The sequence below is a fragment of the Macaca thibetana genome, chromosome 7 (genome assembly GCF_024542745.1).
Source record: "Macaca thibetana thibetana isolate TM-01 chromosome 7, ASM2454274v1, whole genome shotgun sequence".
In the NCBI taxonomy this organism is placed as follows: Eukaryota; Metazoa; Chordata; class Mammalia; order Primates; family Cercopithecidae; genus Macaca; species Macaca thibetana.
In genome coordinates, this window is record NC_065584.1 from 125,655,960 (window position 1) to 125,674,985 (window position 19,026).

The 19,026-nt window shown below is 44.5% G+C and overlaps 1 protein-coding gene across 1 annotated transcript in view; it reads left to right on the forward strand.

Moving 5' to 3' along the window:
- The window catches only part of CHP1 (calcineurin like EF-hand protein 1), a 54,073-nt gene that overhangs the window by 3,065 nt on the left and 31,982 nt on the right, over nucleotides 1-19,026 (forward strand). The window contains exon 2 of the mRNA XM_050799586.1: nucleotides 10,243-10,315. Coding sequence (XP_050655543.1) covers nucleotides 10,243-10,315 — 73 coding nt within the window. The remainder of the gene's footprint in view (nucleotides 1-10,242; nucleotides 10,316-19,026) is intronic.

Sequence of the window (19,026 nt, forward strand, 5' to 3'; positions counted from 1 at the left end):
CCACTGCGCCCGGCCCTTCTTTTTCTTTTTCTTTATTTTAGAGACAGGGTCTTTGCTCTGTCTCCCAGGCTGGACTACAGTGGCTTGAGCATAGCTCACTGCAAGCCTTGAACTCTGGGCTTAAGCCATCCTCCAGCTTCAGCGTCCCAAGTAGCTAGGACTACAGGCACATACCACCATGCTTAGCTGATTTTTATCTTTATCTTTTGTAGAGATGGAGACTTGCTATTTTGTCGAGGCTGGTCATGAACTGCTGGCCTCAAGTGATTCTCAGGCCACTTTGGCCTCCCAAAGCGCTGGGATCACAGGTGTGAGCCACTGCACCAGGCCCAGAGTTGCTTTTTCAAGGAGTAATTTGGTATGATGCAAATGATTTTGAAGAATAAAAACGGATATCCGGAGTGGGTAGAGAGGTGGACTTTGTCCTATTTTCATCTGCCTTTTGTTCTATGAAGAATTTGGAAAACTAACAAAAGCACTTTAAGAACAATTATAAGACATTTTACTACTTCCTTTGCCAGTAGAAAATGTAACATAATTGAGGAATGCTAACTTTATATTCAATGCGAAAGCTGTGCATTGGAATTGATGATTATATTTAACCATATTTTTTGTAATTTTAAAGAGATTAGAATTTATACATGACTAGATTAGCTGGTATTTGATATTTAATGAATAACAGTAAGTGTTTGGAAAAGTAATACCTGTGAGCCTCAGTTTCATCATCTGTAAAATTAGAATAATAATAGTGCCTACTTTATAGGATTCTTACGGCAATTAAATGAGATGAATTATGTAAACTACTTAGAATAGTGTCTGGTATAATAACCTTCATGTGAATGTTGTTATTTTGAACCATAGATAACAATCATCTTACTGGGAAAATACCATTGGCATGTACTAGTTATAAAAACTATGTGTAGGGCTATATTATTGGGGAGGTGACAACATTTTATACTTCTTTAGTGGACATTTGATTAGGAATTAAGTACAGATGTTTTGCCAATTCCAAGGAAATAAAATTTTTAAAGGAGTTTTTAACAGTTAATGAAACTGTTAAGTCACGATGTTTTCACAGTTTAGGAACTGTCTAAGAAATGCTTTCTGTTGGAATATTTGCTAAATTGTCTTTGTTCTACTACCTTCTTTCAGACTTCTGCATTTTCATAAAGCTTATTTGAAAAAAAAGGTGTAATTGGGGATAAGCCACAAATGTCTTAGGAGTTTCTATAATCATCACCCTTAATTCACTTAATTGTAGCAATAAGCTAGCTGTGAATTACTTAAAACTTTACGAGGCCAGGCGCAGTGGCTCACACCTGTAGTTCCAGCAGTTTGGGAAGCCAAGGTGGGTAGATCGCTTGAGCCCAGAAGTTCAAGACCAGCCTGGGCAACATGGGAAAACCTCATCTCTACAAAAAATAAATTTTAAAAAAATTAGCTGGACATGGTGAAGTGTGCCTGCAGTCCCAGCTACTCGGGAGGCTGAGGTGGGAGGATTGCTTAGGCGGGAGGTCAAGGCTGCAGTGAGTCATGTTTGTGCCGCTGCACTCTGGCCTGGGAGAAAAAGACCCTGTCTCAAAACAACACCACCACCACCACCACCACCACCTTGAGAAACAATTCATGCCATTCAAGTAGTAATAAATACAGATTATTTTTAGTCTCTACCTTGTGGTATGTGTCATATGGTACGGGAAGGGTGTTGAACAGGTTTAGGAAGTAAGTTGTACAGGTTGGTGAGGTTTTGTTTGTTTGAAAGAGTGTAGTAATGGTAGAGTTCTAACAGAGTACAAGCCTGGCAAAGGCAATTGCTTGAGAACAATTTCATGGCTAGAATGTAAGTAGAAATTCAACTTTAGGTTTCTCGTGCCTCTAAATGTAGGACCCTTCACAGCCCTCACCAGCCTGAAGGTTCCGTCACTGTAGAAACCCCGGCTGTCTTCTGCCTTCTATTGAATGGAAATGCATGGATAACTAACACCTCTAGCTGGTTTTGGCTTAAGTGACTTGTAAAGCTCTGTACTTTTCGAGTTCTAGTGCAAAGTTTTATCCTCATTTGTTGCCATAAAGGGGTAAGAAGCAATTATTTGTCAATTAGAGAGGGCATTGTGGGAAAGAGACCCTAAGAACTTTTTTTTTTTGAGACAGGGTCTCACTCTATTGCCCAGGCTGGAGTGTGGTAGTGCAGTCATAGCTCATTGCAGCCTCAAACTCCTGGCCTCAAGTGATCCTTCCACCCCAGCCTTTCAAAGTACTGGGATTACAGATGTGAGCCACTGTTTCCCTATGTTGGCCAGGACGGTCTTGATCTCTTGACCTTGTGATCCACCCACCTACCAAAATCAAGCCTGATTTTTAATTTTTATTTATTTTTTTGAGACAGAGTCTTACTCTATCATCCAGGCTGGAGTACAATGGCATGATCACAGCTCACTGCAGCCTCAAGCTCCTGGACTCGAGCAGTCCTCCCAGCTCAGCCTCCTGAGTAGCTGAGACTATGGGCACATGCCACCATGCCTGGCTGATTTTTTATTTTTGTAGAGATAGGGTTCCACCATGTTGCCCAGGCTGGTCTCGAACTCCTGAGTTCAGGTGATCCACCCATCCCGGTCCCCCAGTGTGCTGTGATTACAGATGTGAGCCACTGGCCAGGAACTTTTTTGTGGTTGCAAGGAGCAGACAGTGGTCCAGAGCATAGAGTAGTTGGAGGTTTATTCATTCAGAGGATAATTGACCCCAGCAGCAGCTGCAAAGATATAAGCTTTATTTATGTAAATTTTTGGATAAATCATTTGAAAGTTGTAGGTATTAGAACTCTTCACCCTTTCATACTCCTGCATGTATCCCATAAGTATTGGGATGGTTTTTATGTAACCACAATACCATTATCACACCTAAGAAAGTTGATAATACTTCTTAATATTATCTTTTTTTTTTTTTTTTTTGAGACAGAGTCTTGCTCTTGTTGCCTAGGCTGGAGTGCAGTGGCTTGATGTCAGCTCACTGCAACCTCTGCCTCCTGGGTTCAAGCAATTCTCTTGCCTCAGCTTCCCAAGTAGCTGGGATTACAGGTGCCTGCCACCAGGCCCAGCTAATTTTTTGTATTTTTAGTAGGGACTAAAATATTTGCTAAATTGTCTTTGTTCTACCTTCTTTCAGACTTATGCATTTTCATAAAGCTTATTTGGAAAAAAAAAAAAAAAGGTGTAATTGAGGATAAGCCACAAATGTCTTAGGAGTTTCTATAATCGTCACCCTTGATTCACTTAATTGTAGCAATAACCTGGGTTTCGCCATGGCAGCCAGGCTGGTCTTGAACTGATCTCAGGCGATCCACCCACCTTAGCCTCCCAAAGTGCTGAGATTACAGGCATGAGCCACTACACCCGGCCCCTTTTTTTCTTTCTTTCTTTTCTTTTTCTTTTTTTTTTTTTTTTAATTGAGATGGAGTTTCACTTTTGTCGTCCAGGCTGGAGTGCAGTGGAGCGATCTCAGCTCATTGCAACCTCTGCCTCCTGGCTTCAAGTGATTCTCCTGCTTCAGCCTCCCAAGTAGCTGGGATTATAGGCATGTGCCACCATGCCCAGCTAATTGTTTTTATTTTTAGTAGAGATGAGATTTCACCACGTTGGCTAGGCTGATCTCAAACTCCTAACCTCAGGTGACATGCCTGCCTCAGCCTCCCAAAGGGCTGGGAGTATAGGTGTGAGTCACCTTAATATCATCTATCATTCACTTCCTTTTCAAATTTCTCCAATTATAAGAAGGTAGATTTTATTTGTTTTATATAATGTTTTCAAATCTCTCTTAATTCTAAGAGACTAGTCCAGTGCTTGAAGTCTTCACGTCAGGGGAAATGTTAAGGTGTAGTGTGTTCCGGGAAGCACAGGCTTCAACTTTCCTTTATCTAGAGCTACCTTTAGCTGCACTTGTAATCTTTACCTAGGTTATCAATCTGTTCTTCTGCATTAAGATTTGGAATAAAGGCAAGGACTTTTTCTTTTTTTCTTTTTTTCCGAGACAGAGTCTCGCTCTGTTGCCCAGGCTAGAGTGCAGTGGCCGGATCTCAGCTCACTGCAAGCTCCGCCTCCCGGGTTTACGCCATTCTCCTGCCTCAGCCTCCCAAGTAGCTGGGACTACAAGCGCCCGCCACCTTGCCTGGCTAGTTTTTTTGTATTTTTTAGTAGAGACGGAGTTTCACCCTGTTAGCCAGGATGGTCTTGATCTTCTGACCTCGTGATCCGCCCGTCTCGGCCTCCCAAAGTGCTGAGATTACAGGCTTGAGCCACCGCGTCCGGCCTTTTTTTTTTTTTTTTTTGAGACGGAGTCTCGCCTGTCGCCAGGCTGGAGTGCAGTGGTGCAATCTCGGCTCACTGCAACCTCCGCCTCCTGCGTTCAAGTGATTCTCCTGCCTCAGCCTCCCGAGTAGCTGGGACTACAGGCGCCCGCCACCATGCCCGGCTAATTTTTGTATTTTTAGTAGAGACAGGGTTTCCCCATGTTGGCCAGAATGGTCTCGATTTCTTGACCTCATGATCCACCCACCTCCCAAAAGTGCTGGGATTACAGACGTGAGCCACCATGCCCAGCCCTCCAAAATAACTTTTTCTTACTCCCTTTTTGTTTTCATTCTTCCCTCTGCCATTTCTGCTTGGCACTTCTCTGAAATGCCTTCCTCCTCTTTGCACAATGCAGTGATGATAGAGAGATTTCAGCAAGGTTAACAGCGTCTTTTTTTGCTTTTTGTGTGTGTGTTTTTTTTGAGACAGAGTCTCACTCTGTCACCCAGGTTGGAGTGGAGGGGTGTGATCATACCTCACTGCAACCTTGAACTCCTGGGCTGAAACAGCCCTTTTGCCTCAGCCTCCTAAGTAGCTGGGTGTACAGGAATGCGCCACCATGCCCAGCTAATGATTCATTGATTGATTGGGAGGCTAAAGTGGGAGGATCCCTTGAGGAAAGACCAGTTCAAAACCTGGGCAACAAAGCAAGACCTCATCTCCACAAAGTGCTAGGATTACAGGCATGAGACACCGCCCTCAGCCAAACAGGGTCTTTTACATAATCTTTCAACAATTTAAAATGATTATTTACTCATACCAGTGGAGAAAAAATATAGCTTTATTCAAGACATGTTTATAGCCAGGAGCGGTGACTCACGCCTGTAATCCCAGCACTTTGGGGTGGCCGAGGGGGATGGATCACGAGGTCAGGAGATTGAGACCATCCTGCCTAACATGGTGAAACCCCATCTCTACTAAAAATACAAAAAAGAAATTAATTGGGCGTGGTGGCAGGCACCTGTAGTCCCAGCTACTCTGGAGGCTGAGGCAGGAGAATGGCCTGAGCCCAGGAGGCGGAGTTTGCAGTGAGCTGAGATTGCGCCATTGCACTCCATCCTGGGTGACAAAGTGAGACTCTGACTCAAAAAAAAAAAAAAGACATGTTTATATGCACGGCCTTCTCTGAGAGTAACTGTCAACTCCTGATACTTCCTTTGAGTTACCAAGAATTGTTCAGGTTTTGGGCACCTGTCTGACTAGCCTAGAGCCTTCTGGGGAAAATACTTCACTGGAAACATGATCGGCCTTCATTCACACCAGTTCCAATACCTTTCTACACATAGATGGTGTAGCTCCTTTATAGGGAGATTGGGATTGTTCTGAGATTGCTTTATATTCTTTGTCACAGTGAATTTGGTACCTAAATTAAAGCCTTCTCTCCTTTTTGTTAACAGAATTATTTGGGGTTTTTTTTGGTTTTTTTTGTTTTTTTTTTTGAGACGGAGTCTCGCTCTGTCACCCAGGCTGGAGTGCTGTGGCCGGATCTCAGCTCACTGCAAGCTCCGCCTCCCAGGTTCACGCCATTCTCCTGCCTCAGCCTCCCGAGTAGCTGGGACTACAGGTGCCCGCCACCTCGCCCGGCTAGTTTTTTGTATTTTTTAGTAGAGACGGGGTTTCACCGTGTTAGCCAGGATTGTCTCGATCTCCTGACCTCGTGATCCGCCCGTCTCGGCCTCCCAAAGTGCTGGGATTACAGGCTTGAGCCACCGCACCCGGCTGTTAACAGAATTGTTTGTAACCATATCATTACGGTTCTAAAATTTGTCCTAAAATTTTCGAGATTAGTTTAGATATGACCATATTCATTAATATTAAAAGTTGACATTTGGTTTTATGTTTCTCCACTGACTCCCATATAACCCAGTTCGTCCTGGAAGATAGCAGTTTTTTTTAATGTTTTGGCTACTTATTTACATTATTTATTTTTAACATATTAGTACTTTTTTTGTTATTGTTTGTTTTGTTTTGAGGCGTAATTTCACTCTGTCACCCAGGCTGGAGTGCAGTGGTGAGATTTCAGCTCACTGCAACCTCTGCCTCCCAGGATCAAGCGATTCTCCTCCTGCCTCAGCCTCCCAAGTAACTGAGATTACACCACCACACCTGGCTAATTTTTGTATTTTTAGTAGAGACAGGGTTTCACCAGGTTGGCCAGACTGCTCTTGAACTCTTGGCCTCAGGTGATCTGCCTGCCCTCAGCCTCCCAAAGTACTGGGACTACAGGCTTGAGCCACCACGCCCTGCCACATTTTGAATTTAGCAGCCATAAACTGGTCTTAACATACTATAGGAGGTTTTAGTGTCTAGTTATTTTATTTTATTTTATTTTATTTATTTATTTATTTATTTATTTTTTATTTTCTATATTTTTGAGACAGAGTCTCGCTCTGTCACCCAGGCTGGAGTGCAGTGGCGTGATCTCCGCTCACTGCAAACTCCACCTCCTGAGTTCATGACGTTCTCCTGCCTCAGCCTCCCGAGTAGCTGGGACTACAGGCGCCCACCACCACGCCTGGCTAATTTTTTGTAGAGATAGGGTTTCACCGTGTTTGCCAGGATGGTCTTGATCTCCTAACCTCATGATCCGCCTGCCTCGGCCTCCCAAAGTGCTGGGATTACAGACGTGAGCCACCGCGCCCGGCCTCAGTGCCCAGTTATTTTGGATGATATAGATTAGAAAGATGTTTAATGGCTCATATGTGGATTTTTTTTGGTTTAAAATAATTTTTTTTTTTATTTTTGTAGAGAAGAGGTTTCACTCTGTTCCCCAGCCTGGCCTTGAACTCCTGGCCTCAAATTATTGTCCTGCCTCTGCCTCTGAAAGTCCTGGGATTATAGGTGCCAGCCATCATGCCTGGCTCTCATTTGTTCATTGAAGGGGTCGGATTAGATAACCTTTCTTCCAATTTTAAAATTATATAAATTGAATTAAGAAGTACTCCAAAGCAATATAGAAAAAGTGTGAATTACTAAATGAAAAGCAAGCTATTACAACTTAGTAAAGTATACAAGTAACTGATATTAGATGATATATGAAGAGCCAGGCGCGGTGGCTCAAGCCTGTAATCCCAGCACTTTGGGAGGCCGAGGAGGGTGGATCACCTGAGGTTGAGAGTTCAAAACCAGCTTGACCAACATGGATAAACCCCGTCTCTACTAAAAAAATATGCCTATAATTCCAAATAAGGCTGAAACTTGAACCCGCGAGGCGGAGGTTGTGGTGAGCGGGCACTCCAGCCTGTAACAAGAGCCCAAACTACTCAAAAAAAAGGGAGAAATGAAAATGGCTGTTGGGAGTGAACAAATTTTGCTTTTGGGAGAAATGGCGGATGGGATCTCCGCTCACCCTGGGTTCAAGTGAGTAGCGGACTATGCCCAGCAAATTTTTGTATTTTTAGGAGCCGAAATCTCGCCTTCTGCACTCCAGCTGGGATGGGTGAGCCACTGCGACAAATTTAGCAAGACTTATTTTTGCTAAACTAAAGGAAAAAAAAAAAAAAAAAAAAAAAAAACGGTTGTAACTGGCAAAGTCAGCAGGGAAATGGGGGGTGATTAGTGCAGCAGTAATACGTGTGCCTTCAGGCTCAGGAGGTAAGCATGATGCTGATAATAGCTGACCTGGAGTGCTTGCTATGTGCCAGGCACTTTGCCAAGCACTTTCCTTTCATTGACTGGTGAGTTCGCTCTACGATCCCATTCACATACCCCTCTCTAGCAAGTGGTGGTGCTAGGAATGGAATCAGAATCTGTCTGCCTAACCCTCACGTGTGTGTACACTTCACAGTGAGCCATTTATACCTGCCTGACTGGCAAAACAGTCCACAACTGTCTCCTTAGTGACTGGATCCCTGCTGGCTCTGCCCTGATGGAAATGCTTTTGCCTTCTCTGCTCAGTGATCACCTTAGAGCGCTAGGACAGAACAGAGCCCAGCTTCAAGGGTGAAACCTGATGCTGAAGAATTCACAGCCACACACAGTGTGTCCTTTTATCCTAGCTCTGAGCCACTCACCACCTGCTTGTCCCTGTTTACTTTGTCCCATTGTTCCCAACACTACAAGTAAATTTTTGTTTCATGAGCTGAGGCCGGAGGACACCTTATCAGAACTACTTTGGCCACCCTTTAAACCTCTGAAGGTACAGCCTAGGACAAAGTCCACGCTTGTCACACCCTTTTTGGCTGTTGTCTTTTCTCCTCTGATAACTCTGTTTGTTTCCTCTCTCTTACTTCCAGTCTATCAGGAGACTAAACTATTTCCCAGAAAGGCCTTTTTGAGTTTTTAGTGTTATTGTGTACCTGCCATTATTGCATCATTTTAATTGTCAACTTGTATCTTGAGTTTATGGACTAAATCCAAAATGAGGAGCAAAATAGCTTTCTGGTAAGTGTCATCTGATGATAGCATGACCATTTTACGAATTTGCCTAATGTGCTTCCTTGGAGCCAGTTCCCCTCCTGGGAACTCAGTGAAGCTCATGCAAGCACAGAAAAGAGGCTGATCTTTTACCCAAAGGTCCATCCCTAGGGAAAAGATAAAGCCTCTAATCTTGGTGTAGGAGTAAACCAGATTTTTAAAATAGAATCTGTTTGATGTACCTCAATCAAACATTCTACACACAACACCTACCTAGCAGTACAGCCTAAAACAGCAAACTGATCAAACTGTTTTTCAATCAAAACAGGCATTTTTAGCTGGGAACTGTGGCTCATGCCTGTAATCCCAGCTACTTGGGAGACTGGGGCACGAGAATTGCTTGAACCCAGGAGGTGGAGGTTACAGTGAGCAGAGATTACATCACTGCACTCCAGCCTGGGTGACAAAGTGAGACTCTATCCCCAAAAAATAAAATAAAATAAAATAAAATTTGAAAAATAAGTAAAATAGGCTGGGCATGGTGGCTCACGCCTGTAATCCCAGCACCTTCGGAGGCTGAGGCGGGTGGATCACCTGAGGTCAGGAGTTCAAGACCACCCTGGTCAACATGGCAAAACCCTGTCTCTACTAAAAATACAAAATTAGCTGGGCTTAGTGGTGGGTGCCTGTAATCCCAGCTACTTGGGAGGCTGAGGTAGGAGAATCGCTTGAACCTGAGAAGCGGAGGTTGCAGTGAGCCAAGATCTTGCTATTGCACTCCAGCCTGGGCAACAAGAGTGAAACCCCATCTCAGAAAAAAGAAAAAAAAAGAAAAGAAAAAAGGAAAATAAAATAAAGTAAAAACATACATTTTCTTAGTGTCTAAGTCAGCGCATTGAAACATGAAAGTTTCACAGCTTCCTTTTAAACTAAATTTGGGCCGGGCATGGTGGCTTACCCCTATAATCCCAGCAGTTTGGGAGGCTGAGGTGAGTGGATCACCTGAGGTCAGGAGTTCAAGACCAGCCTAGCCAACATGGGGAAACCCCGTATCTTCTAAAAATACAAAAAATTAGCTGGGTGTGGTGGCGGATACCTGTAATCCTAGCTACTTGGAAGTCTGGGGCAGGAGAATCACTTGAACCCAGGAGGCGGAGGTGGCAGTGAGCTGAGATCTTACCACTGCACTCCAGCCTTGGTGACAAGAGCAAAACTTTGTCTCAATAAAATAGGATGGGATAGGATTGGACAGGACAGGACAAAAATTTGCCTTTGTTTTGTTAAGTCTTAACTATCTGATATTCATCACAGTCTTAATTAAGCCTAGACTTCATTTCTGAGATTGAATTTTGATTGCCCTTGATTTAGTTTTTTTCTAACTCCTTTCATTCTTTAGCTTTTAAACTTTCTGCTTTAACATTCTAGAGATAAGAGTTGCGACATCCCTGGCCTACTGAATTTTGAAGCATTTGACAGCGAGGGGTGGGTTCAGCGTGAATGAGGGCTACTCCCCGCCAGCTGGGACTAATTTTGTGCTCTTTAGTTTCCCACAGTCAAATCACTCGCCTCTACAGCCGGTTCACCAGCCTGGACAAAGGAGAGAACGGGACTCTCAGGTAGGCAGTGTTTTTCTTTATTTTCCTCACAGAAACCAGAAACTCTCTGGCAGTGTCTGAATAGCTGCCTTTATCCCTAGGGTAGACATGATAGGCATCCAGCATGCAGATAGCAAAGACCATTTCTCTACTGGTCTTTGAGCATCATTGATCCACAAGGGAATTAAATCAGCAGAACAGGCTGGGCGTGGTGGCTCACGCCTGTAATCCCAGCACTTTGGGAGGCCAAGGCGGGCGGATCATGAGGCCAGGAGGTCGAGACCAGCCTGACCAACATGGTGAAACCCCGTCTCTACTAAAAATACAAAAATTAGCCCAGTGTGGTGGCAGGCGCCTGTAATCCCAGCTGCTCAGGAGCTGAAGTAGGAAATTGCTTGAACCCTGGAGGCAGAGGTTGCAGTGAGCCAAGATTGCACCACTGCACTCCAGCCTGGGCAACAGAGCAAGACTCCATCTAAAAAAAAAAAAAATCAGCAGAACTATGACAATTAAATGCATTACCAGGTGCATGCTGCTTTATTCCAACTCCCCTTCATTTAGGTGATCATTGTTCTGATCCTAGGAATGTATTTTCAAGATTTCAGCTCTCTCTGCTTACATTTTCCCATAATCCTTTCCCAAACATTGGCTTTTAGGAAGCTGACCCGTGGCAGTCCCAAGTGGTCCAGGTTGTTTTGTCTTCTCTCATTTACCAACCCATAACCCTAAGGTTCATCACTTTATGTATGTTAATGTTGGACAGAATGTTCAGTATTTTAGTCTAGAGCAGTGGTTCTCATCTGAGGGCCATTTTGCCGCCTGGGGCACAATGTCTGGAAACATTTGTAATTGCCATGACTGGAGAATGCTACTAGTGCGTAGTGGGTTGTGGCCAGAGATGCTGCTAAACATCCTACAGTGCACAGGACAGCCCACATGACAAAGAATTATTCTGGTCTAGATGTCAGTAGTGCCAAAATTGAGAAACTCTGGTCTGGGGAAGTATATGATATCAGAGTGATGTAATGCTGCATTGTTTTATGTTTGTAATTGTCTTACCATAGTCAAATGAAACATTATTTACCATTATCTCCCACACTAACTGTCAGTAGCAACCTTTCTTATACTGGGGTTCTTCATCTTTGATTGGCATGTACTGAAGCTGTTGCCTTTCCTTGTGGCTGGCATGAAGCAGCTTAGGACTTCTTTAGATAGCTTCTAGCACAGGTGTTGGATGTAGCATAAAGGGGGAGGAATACAGTTGCTAAGCCTTTGGACAAAATCATCACCCCAAATAGAAACCCCATACTTATTAAGCATGCGGTTAAGCAAACCTGTTTCCTCCTTCTCTCATTCCCTGGCAATCATAAATCTACCTTCTTTTTCTCTCTGGACAATTCATATAAATGCAATTATGTGGTCTTATAACTGACTTCTTCCAGCTGGGCGCGGTGGCTCATGCCCATAATCCTAGCATTTTCGGAGGCTGAGGCAGGCAGATCACCTGAGGTCAGGAGTTCGAGACCAGACTGGCCAACATGGGGAAACCCTGTCTCTATTAAAAATACAAAAATTAGCCAGTCGTGGTGGTGGGTGCCTGTAATCCCAGCTACTCAGGAGGCTGAGGCAGGAGAATTGCTTGAACTTGGGAGGCGGAGGTTGTAGTGAGCCCAGATTGTGCTGTTGTACTTCAGCCTGGGCGACAGAGAGAGACTTTGTCTCAAACAAACAAACTGACTTCTTCTTAACATGATGTTGTTAAGGTTCATCCATGATGTAGGACCAGTACTTCATTCCTTTTTATGGCTGAATAAATGGTCTGTCATATGGATATGTCACATTTGTGTATCCATTCAGCAGTTGGTAAACATTTGAGTTTACACCTTTTGAGTATTACAAATAGTGTTGCTTTGAACATTTTTGGGTGCACATGTTTTAATTTCTCTTGGACATTCACCTAGCAGTGGAATTGTGGGTCATATGAATTGTCTTTTCACTCTTTATAGCGTTCTTTGAAGCACAAAGGTTTTTAATTTTGATGAAGTCCAATTTCTTTAATATTTCTTTCGGTGCTTGTGCTCTTGGTATCATGTATAAGAAAACATTGCCAAATCCAGTATCCCAAAGACTTATCCCTTTATCTTCTTGTAAGGGCTTTTTATAGTTTTACTTCTTATATTTAGGTCTTTTGATTTATTTTGAGTTGGTTTTGTATATGGTGTGAGAGAAGAGTCCAACATCATTTTTTTAGCATATGGATATCCAGTTGTCCCAGCACCATTCATTGAAGACATTATTAAAACTATGTGAATTTACACTTGAAAAATAACAAGATTTGAAATCTGTTTTTAATTTCAGCTCCAATACTTAAAAATTCCTTTGAGTTTATACTTTGCTCATAAATTCAGACTTAACCACCCAGTAAAGACATATAATTTATATTAGTTCTTTTTTTTTTTTTTTTTGAGATGGAGTCTTGCTCTGCCACACAGATGGAGTGCAGTGGTGCGATCTCGGCTCACTGCAACCTCCACCTCCTAAATTCAAGCGATTCTCCTGCCTCAGCCTCCCAAGTAGCTGGGACTACAGGCGCGTGCCATCACACCTGGGTAATTTTTGTATTTTTTTAGTAGAGATGGGGTTTCACCGTGTTAGCCACGATGGTCTTGATATCCTGACCTCATGATCTGCCCACCTCTGCCTCCTAAAGTGCTGGGAGTACAGGCGTGAGCCACCACGCCCGGCTTATATTAGTTCTGAGTTCTCTTCTTCTTTGTAGAAAGTCGGTGGTTTCTAAATGTGTGTGTTCTTATCATGTTTGCTGTATGCTGGAAAATAATCAAAAAGTTTTTTTTAAAATGAGCTGTTGCTTTTTTTTTAAGACGGAGTTTTGCTCTTGTTTCGCTCTGTCGCCCAGGCTGGAGTGCAATGGCGTGATCTCGGCTCACCGCAACCTCCGCCTCCCGGGTTCAAGTGATTCTCCTGCCTCAGCCTCCCGAGTATCTAGGATTACAGGTGCGCGCCACCACGCCCTGCTAATTTTTGTATTTTTAGTAGAAATGGGGTTTCACCGTCTTGGCCAGGCTGGTCTCAAACTCGTGACCTCGTGATCTACCTGCCTCAGCCTCCCAAAGTGCTGGGATTAAAGGTGTAAGCCACCATGCCCGGCCAAAATGAGCTATTTCTTCTTAGAAGGGTTGAAAACTGGCCAGGTGCAGTGGCTCACGCCTATAATCCCAGTACTTTGAGATGCCAAGGCGGGCGGATCACTAGGTCCGGAGATTGAGACCATCCTGGCTAACACGGTGAAACCCCGTATCTACCAAAAATACAAAAAATTAGCTGGGCATGGTGGTGGGCACCTGTAGTCCCAGCCACTCGGGAGGCTGAGGCAGGAGAATGGCGTGAACCTGGGAGGCAAAGCTTGCAGTGAGCTAAATTGCGCCACTGCACTCCAGCCTGGGCGACAGAGCGAGACTTCGTCTCAAAAAAAAAAAAGAAGAAGAAAAGAAAGGTTGAAAACTTGCCAGGCGTCAGTATTGCCTGCTCCTTAAAATCTAAGTAAGGGCCAAGCGTGATGGCTTACCACCTGGCTGTAATCCAGCACTTTGGGAGGCCGAGGCAGTTGGATCACTTGAGGCCAGGAGTTCGAGACCAGCCTGGCCAACATGGTAAAACCCCATCTTTACTAAAAATACAAAAATTAGCCGGGTGTGATGGCACATGCCTGTAATTCCAGGTACTTGGGAGGTTGAGGCAGGAAAATCGCTTGAACCTCGGAGGTGAAGGTTGTAGTGAACCAAGATTGCGCCACTGCCCTGCACCCTGGGCAACACAGTGAGATATCCTGTCTTTAAAATAAAAAAAAATAAATAAATCTGGCCATTTGTGGTGGCCCATTCCTGTAATGCCAGCACTTTGGGAGGCTGAGATGGGCAGATCACCTGAGGTCAGGAGTTCGAGACCAGGCTCGCCAATATGGTGAAACCCCGTCTCTACTCAAAATACAAAAATTAACCGGGTGTGGTGGTGCATGCCTGTAATCCCAGCTGCTTGGGAGGCTGAGAGGCACGAGAATCGCTTAAACCTGGGAGGTGGAGGTTGCAGTGAGCCAAGATCATGCCACTGCACTCCAGCCTGGGCAACAGAGCGAGACTCCATCTCAAATAAAATAAAATAAAATAAAATAAAATAAATAAATAAATAAATAAATAGGTAAGATTTGCTCAACCCTTAAGATACCATTTCACAGCCTGTGGAAAGCCAGCAGACTAGCTTACTCATTTGGCAGGTATTTACTGAGCATCTATGATGTGCCAGACACTGTTCTCCAAGCTGGCAATTTTTGTTTTTTGTAAGAGACAGGGTCTCACTGTCTCCAAGGCTGGAGTGTAATGGCGTCATCACAGCTCACTGCAGCCTCAACCTCCTGGGCTCAGGCAGTTCTCCCACCTCAGCCGCCCAAGTAGCTGGAACTACAGGCGTGCACCACTATGCCTGGCTAATTTTTTTTTTTCTTTTTACTTTTAGCAAAACAAAAAAGTGCACATTATGTGGTACAATGGAGTAGTTTCTTCTAGGTATTCGAGGTAACTTGGTGCTTCTCCCATTACTTTTATTTTCATTTTTTGTGGAGACAGGGTCTCACCTTGTTTCCCAGGCTGGTCTCAAACTCCTGGGCTGCATCAGTCCTCCGGCCATGACCTCCCAAAGTACTGGGATTACAGGCATAAGCCACTGCACCTGGCCTGAAAGCTCTAGGTCATAAACCTGTTCTTTGATCTCTATCATGGTGTGGATTGAAATGTAAGAAAGGTTGGGCGAGGAGACTCATGCCTGTAATCCCAGCATTTTGGGAGGCTGCGGTGAGAGGATTCCTTGAAGCCAGGAGTCCCAAGACCAGCCTGGGCAACATAGTGAAACCCCGTCTCTACAAAAAATAAAAATAAACGAGAGAAGCACCAAGCTACCTTGAATACCTAGAATAAATTATCCAATTGTACCACATAATGTGCCACATAGTAAACAAGTAATGCATTTTATGTAAACTGTTTTGTTGGACCCACCCACCAGTGGCATTTCACTCTGGCTGTGCCTCCTGACAATTATCATCTTAGCCTGTGGCCATCCAATTAAATTGTCTTCCCCCTTCTCTCAACCGTCTCCTCTTCTACCCCCTCTAGCCTTAGAAATGAGTTGGCCTAACTTGGAACTCTTCTCTGGTAGAGAGTGATCCAGTTCTCTCCAGCCTTTGTTGCCAAACTCAGCTTAAGGCCAGTCTTGATCTTTCCAGGACCCATCAGGGTGCTCATCTGAATATAAGTGGCTTCCAATCTTTTGTTACCTGAAACAGCCTCCACCTTCTTTTTTTGGTTTTTGTTTTTGAGACAGAGTCTCACTGTATTGCCCAGGCTGGATTGCAGTGGTGCCATCATGGCTTACTGTAGCCTCCCACCTCAGCTTCCTGAGTAGCTGGGACTACAGGCACGTGTCACTCTGCCCGGCTACCTTTTATATTTTTTGTAGAGAGGAGGTCTCGCCATGTTCCCCATGACTAGTCTCAAACTCCTGAGCTCAAACCATCCGCCTGCCTCAGTCTCCCAAAGTGCTGGGACTACAGGTGTGTGCCACTGTACCCGGCCTTCACCCTCTTTTTTTTGAGACAGAGTCTCGCTCTGTCGCCCAGGCTGGAGTGCAGTGGCGCGATCTCGGCTCACTGCAAGCTCCGCCTCCTGGGTTCACGCCATTCTCCTGCCTCAGCCTCCCGAGTAGCTGGGACTACAGGTGCCTGCCACCATACCTGGCTAATTTTTTTGTATTTTTAGTAGAGACAGCGTTTCACTGTGTTAGCCAGGATGGTCTTGATCTCCTGACCTCGGGATCCACCCGCCTTTGCCTCCCAAAGTGTTAGGATTACAGGCATGAGCCATCGCACCCGGCCTCGCCTTCACCTTCTTTTTTTTTTTTTTTTTTTTTGAGACGGAGTCTCACGCTGTTGCCCAGGCTGGAGTGCAGTGGCGCGATCTCGGCTCACTGCAAGCTCCGCCTCCCGGGTTCCCGCCATTCTCCTGCCTCAGCCTCCTGAGTAGCTGGGACTACAGGCGCCCGCCACCGCGCCCGGCTAATTTTTTTTGTATTTTTAGTAGAGACGGGGTTTCACTGTGGTCTCGATCTCCTGACCTTGTGATCCGCCCGCCTCGGCCTCCCAAAGTGCTGGGATTACAGCTTGAGCCACCGCGCCCGGCCATCCTTCACCTTCTTAAGAAGGCAGTTGTAATTATTAGGAGAAAGATTTTCCCTTCAACATTTTTTTTTTTTTTTTTTTTTTTTTTTTACTTTCCTCTTCAAAGTACTCCATGTCTGGGGCCTGAAGCCAAATTCTGCAGAGTGAGAGGCTACAGTGTACAGTCTGGGGCATTCTGCATTCCTTTGTAGTGATCAGCTCCAGTGGGACATAAAGCAGAATCTGTGGAAGGCTTTGGTTAGAATGCAGCTTCTTCAGAGTGCTTTCGGAGACGCACTCCAAAGTATGCTTTATAGAACAGTCATTCCTTGGTCTATCAATAGGTGTTGTGTTTAAAAAAAAAAGAAAAGAAAGCAAAAAGTTATTGACTAAAATTTGTGAAAAGCTTGGTCAACAAGGTTAAATAGGCTTCTTCCTAATTACGAGATTTCACCACATCTTTAATATACTCGGGTGAATTGGGAACATTCAGGGGAGTAGTGTTGTAAATAGTGTTCGCCAGATTGATTTGCAATTTCCCTGTCTGCCTTTTTACATGGACTGTCTCTTCAGATTGATATTTCACAGAATATAGATATGTACTGTAACCTTATAAACCTTACTTTCTTCCGATGCCATTATTTTGGGTGAGATATTTCTACCATTGCTATAGAAATTGTTTTTTCTAAAAAGGCAGCTTAGGCCGGGTGCAGTGGCTCTTGCCTATAATCTTAGCACTTCAGGAGGCCGAGGCAGGAGGATTGCTTGAGCCCAGGAGTCTGAGACCAGCCTGGGCAACATAGGGAGACCCTGTCTCTAATTTTTTTTTTTAAAAAAAGCAGCTGGCAGTGATCCCCAGCCTTTTTGGGACCAGGGACCAGTTTTATGGAAAATAATTTTTCCCCGGGGGTTAGGTGGGATAGTTTCAGGATGAAACTGTTCTACCTCAAAGCAGCAGGCATTAGATTCTCATAAGGAGCACTCAATGTAGATCTCTCACATGCACAGTTCACAATAGGGTTTGTGTTCCTATGAGAATCTGGTGCTACCACTGATCTGACAGGAGGCGGTGCTCAGGTGATGATGCTCACTTGCACTCTGTTCACTCCTGCTGTGTAACCCGGTTCCTAACTCGCCACAGACTGGTACTGGTCTGCAACCCAGAGGTTGGGGACCCCACGGGTCCTAAAGTGGTCTTTTGCAGGTCAGGTTAAGGGAAGAGCCTGGTCGGTGTCTGAACACAAAGATGGTTTATCTTCTTTAAATACTCTCTGTTCTGATGTAATCTATGGAGTTACAAGGCAGAATAACGATTACCCTTTGGGGAGGGGAGCAGGTAAAGACAAAAGGAGCATAAGGGAAGCTTCCGGGTATTGGTAATAATCAGTTTCTTCATCTGGAGGCTGGATAGAGTCTTCCCTTGGTGAAAATTTATGCCGAATGCTTTTGATTTGTCTACTTTTCTGTATGTTATACTTCAATAAAGTTTGCTTTAAAAATATCCTCTGGGCCGGGCATGGTGGCTCATGTTTGTAATCCTAGCACTTTGGGAGGCTGAGGTGGATGGATCACAAGATCAAGAGATCGAGACCATCCTGGCCAACATGATGAAACCCGTCTCTAGGCCGGGCGCGGTGGCTCAAGCCTGTAATCCCAGCACTTTGGGAGGCCGAGACGGGCGAATCACGAGGTCAGGAGATGGAGACCATCCTGGCTAACACGGTGAAACCCCATCTCTACTAAAAAATACAAAAAACTAGCCGGGCAAGGTGGCGGGCGCCTGTAGTCCCAGCTACTCGGGAGGCTGAGGCAGGAGAATGGTGTGAACCCGGGAGGCGGAGCTTGCAGTGAGCTGAGATCCGGCCACTGCACTTCAGCCCGGTCGACAGAGCAAGACTCCGTCTCAAAAAAAAAAAAAAAAAAAAAAAAAAAACCCGTCTCTACTAAAATTACAAAAATTACCTGGGCGTGGTGGTGCATGCCTATAGTTCCAGCTACTCTGGAGGCTGAGGCAGGAGAATTGCTTGAACCTGGGAGGCAGAGGTTGCAGTGAGCCGAGATTGTGCCACTGCACTCCAGCCTCATGACAGAGTGAGACTCCATCTGAGAAAAAAAAAAAAAAAAGAAAGTCTTAAATACCTCCTCTTGATATTCTGAAATTTCATATGTATATATCTTATTGTGAAGTATTCTTTATTATTCATTGTTCAGCATTAGGTGAACCTTCTTATACTAAAAATGGGTCCTTTAGCTGGGAAGTTTGCTTCTGTTCCTTTTTTTTTTTTTTTTTTTTTTTTTGTAAGAAGCCTCACCTGGATTTTGTTCCTATTTTAAAATTTATTTATTCTCCTCCTCTTTATTATTTATTTATTTATTTTTGAGACGGAGTTTCGCTCTTACGGCCCAGGCTGGAGTGCAGTGGCACGATCTCAGCTCACTGCATCCTCCGCCTCCCGGGTTCATTCGATTCTCCTGCCTCAGCTTCCCTAGTAGCTGGGATTATAGGCAT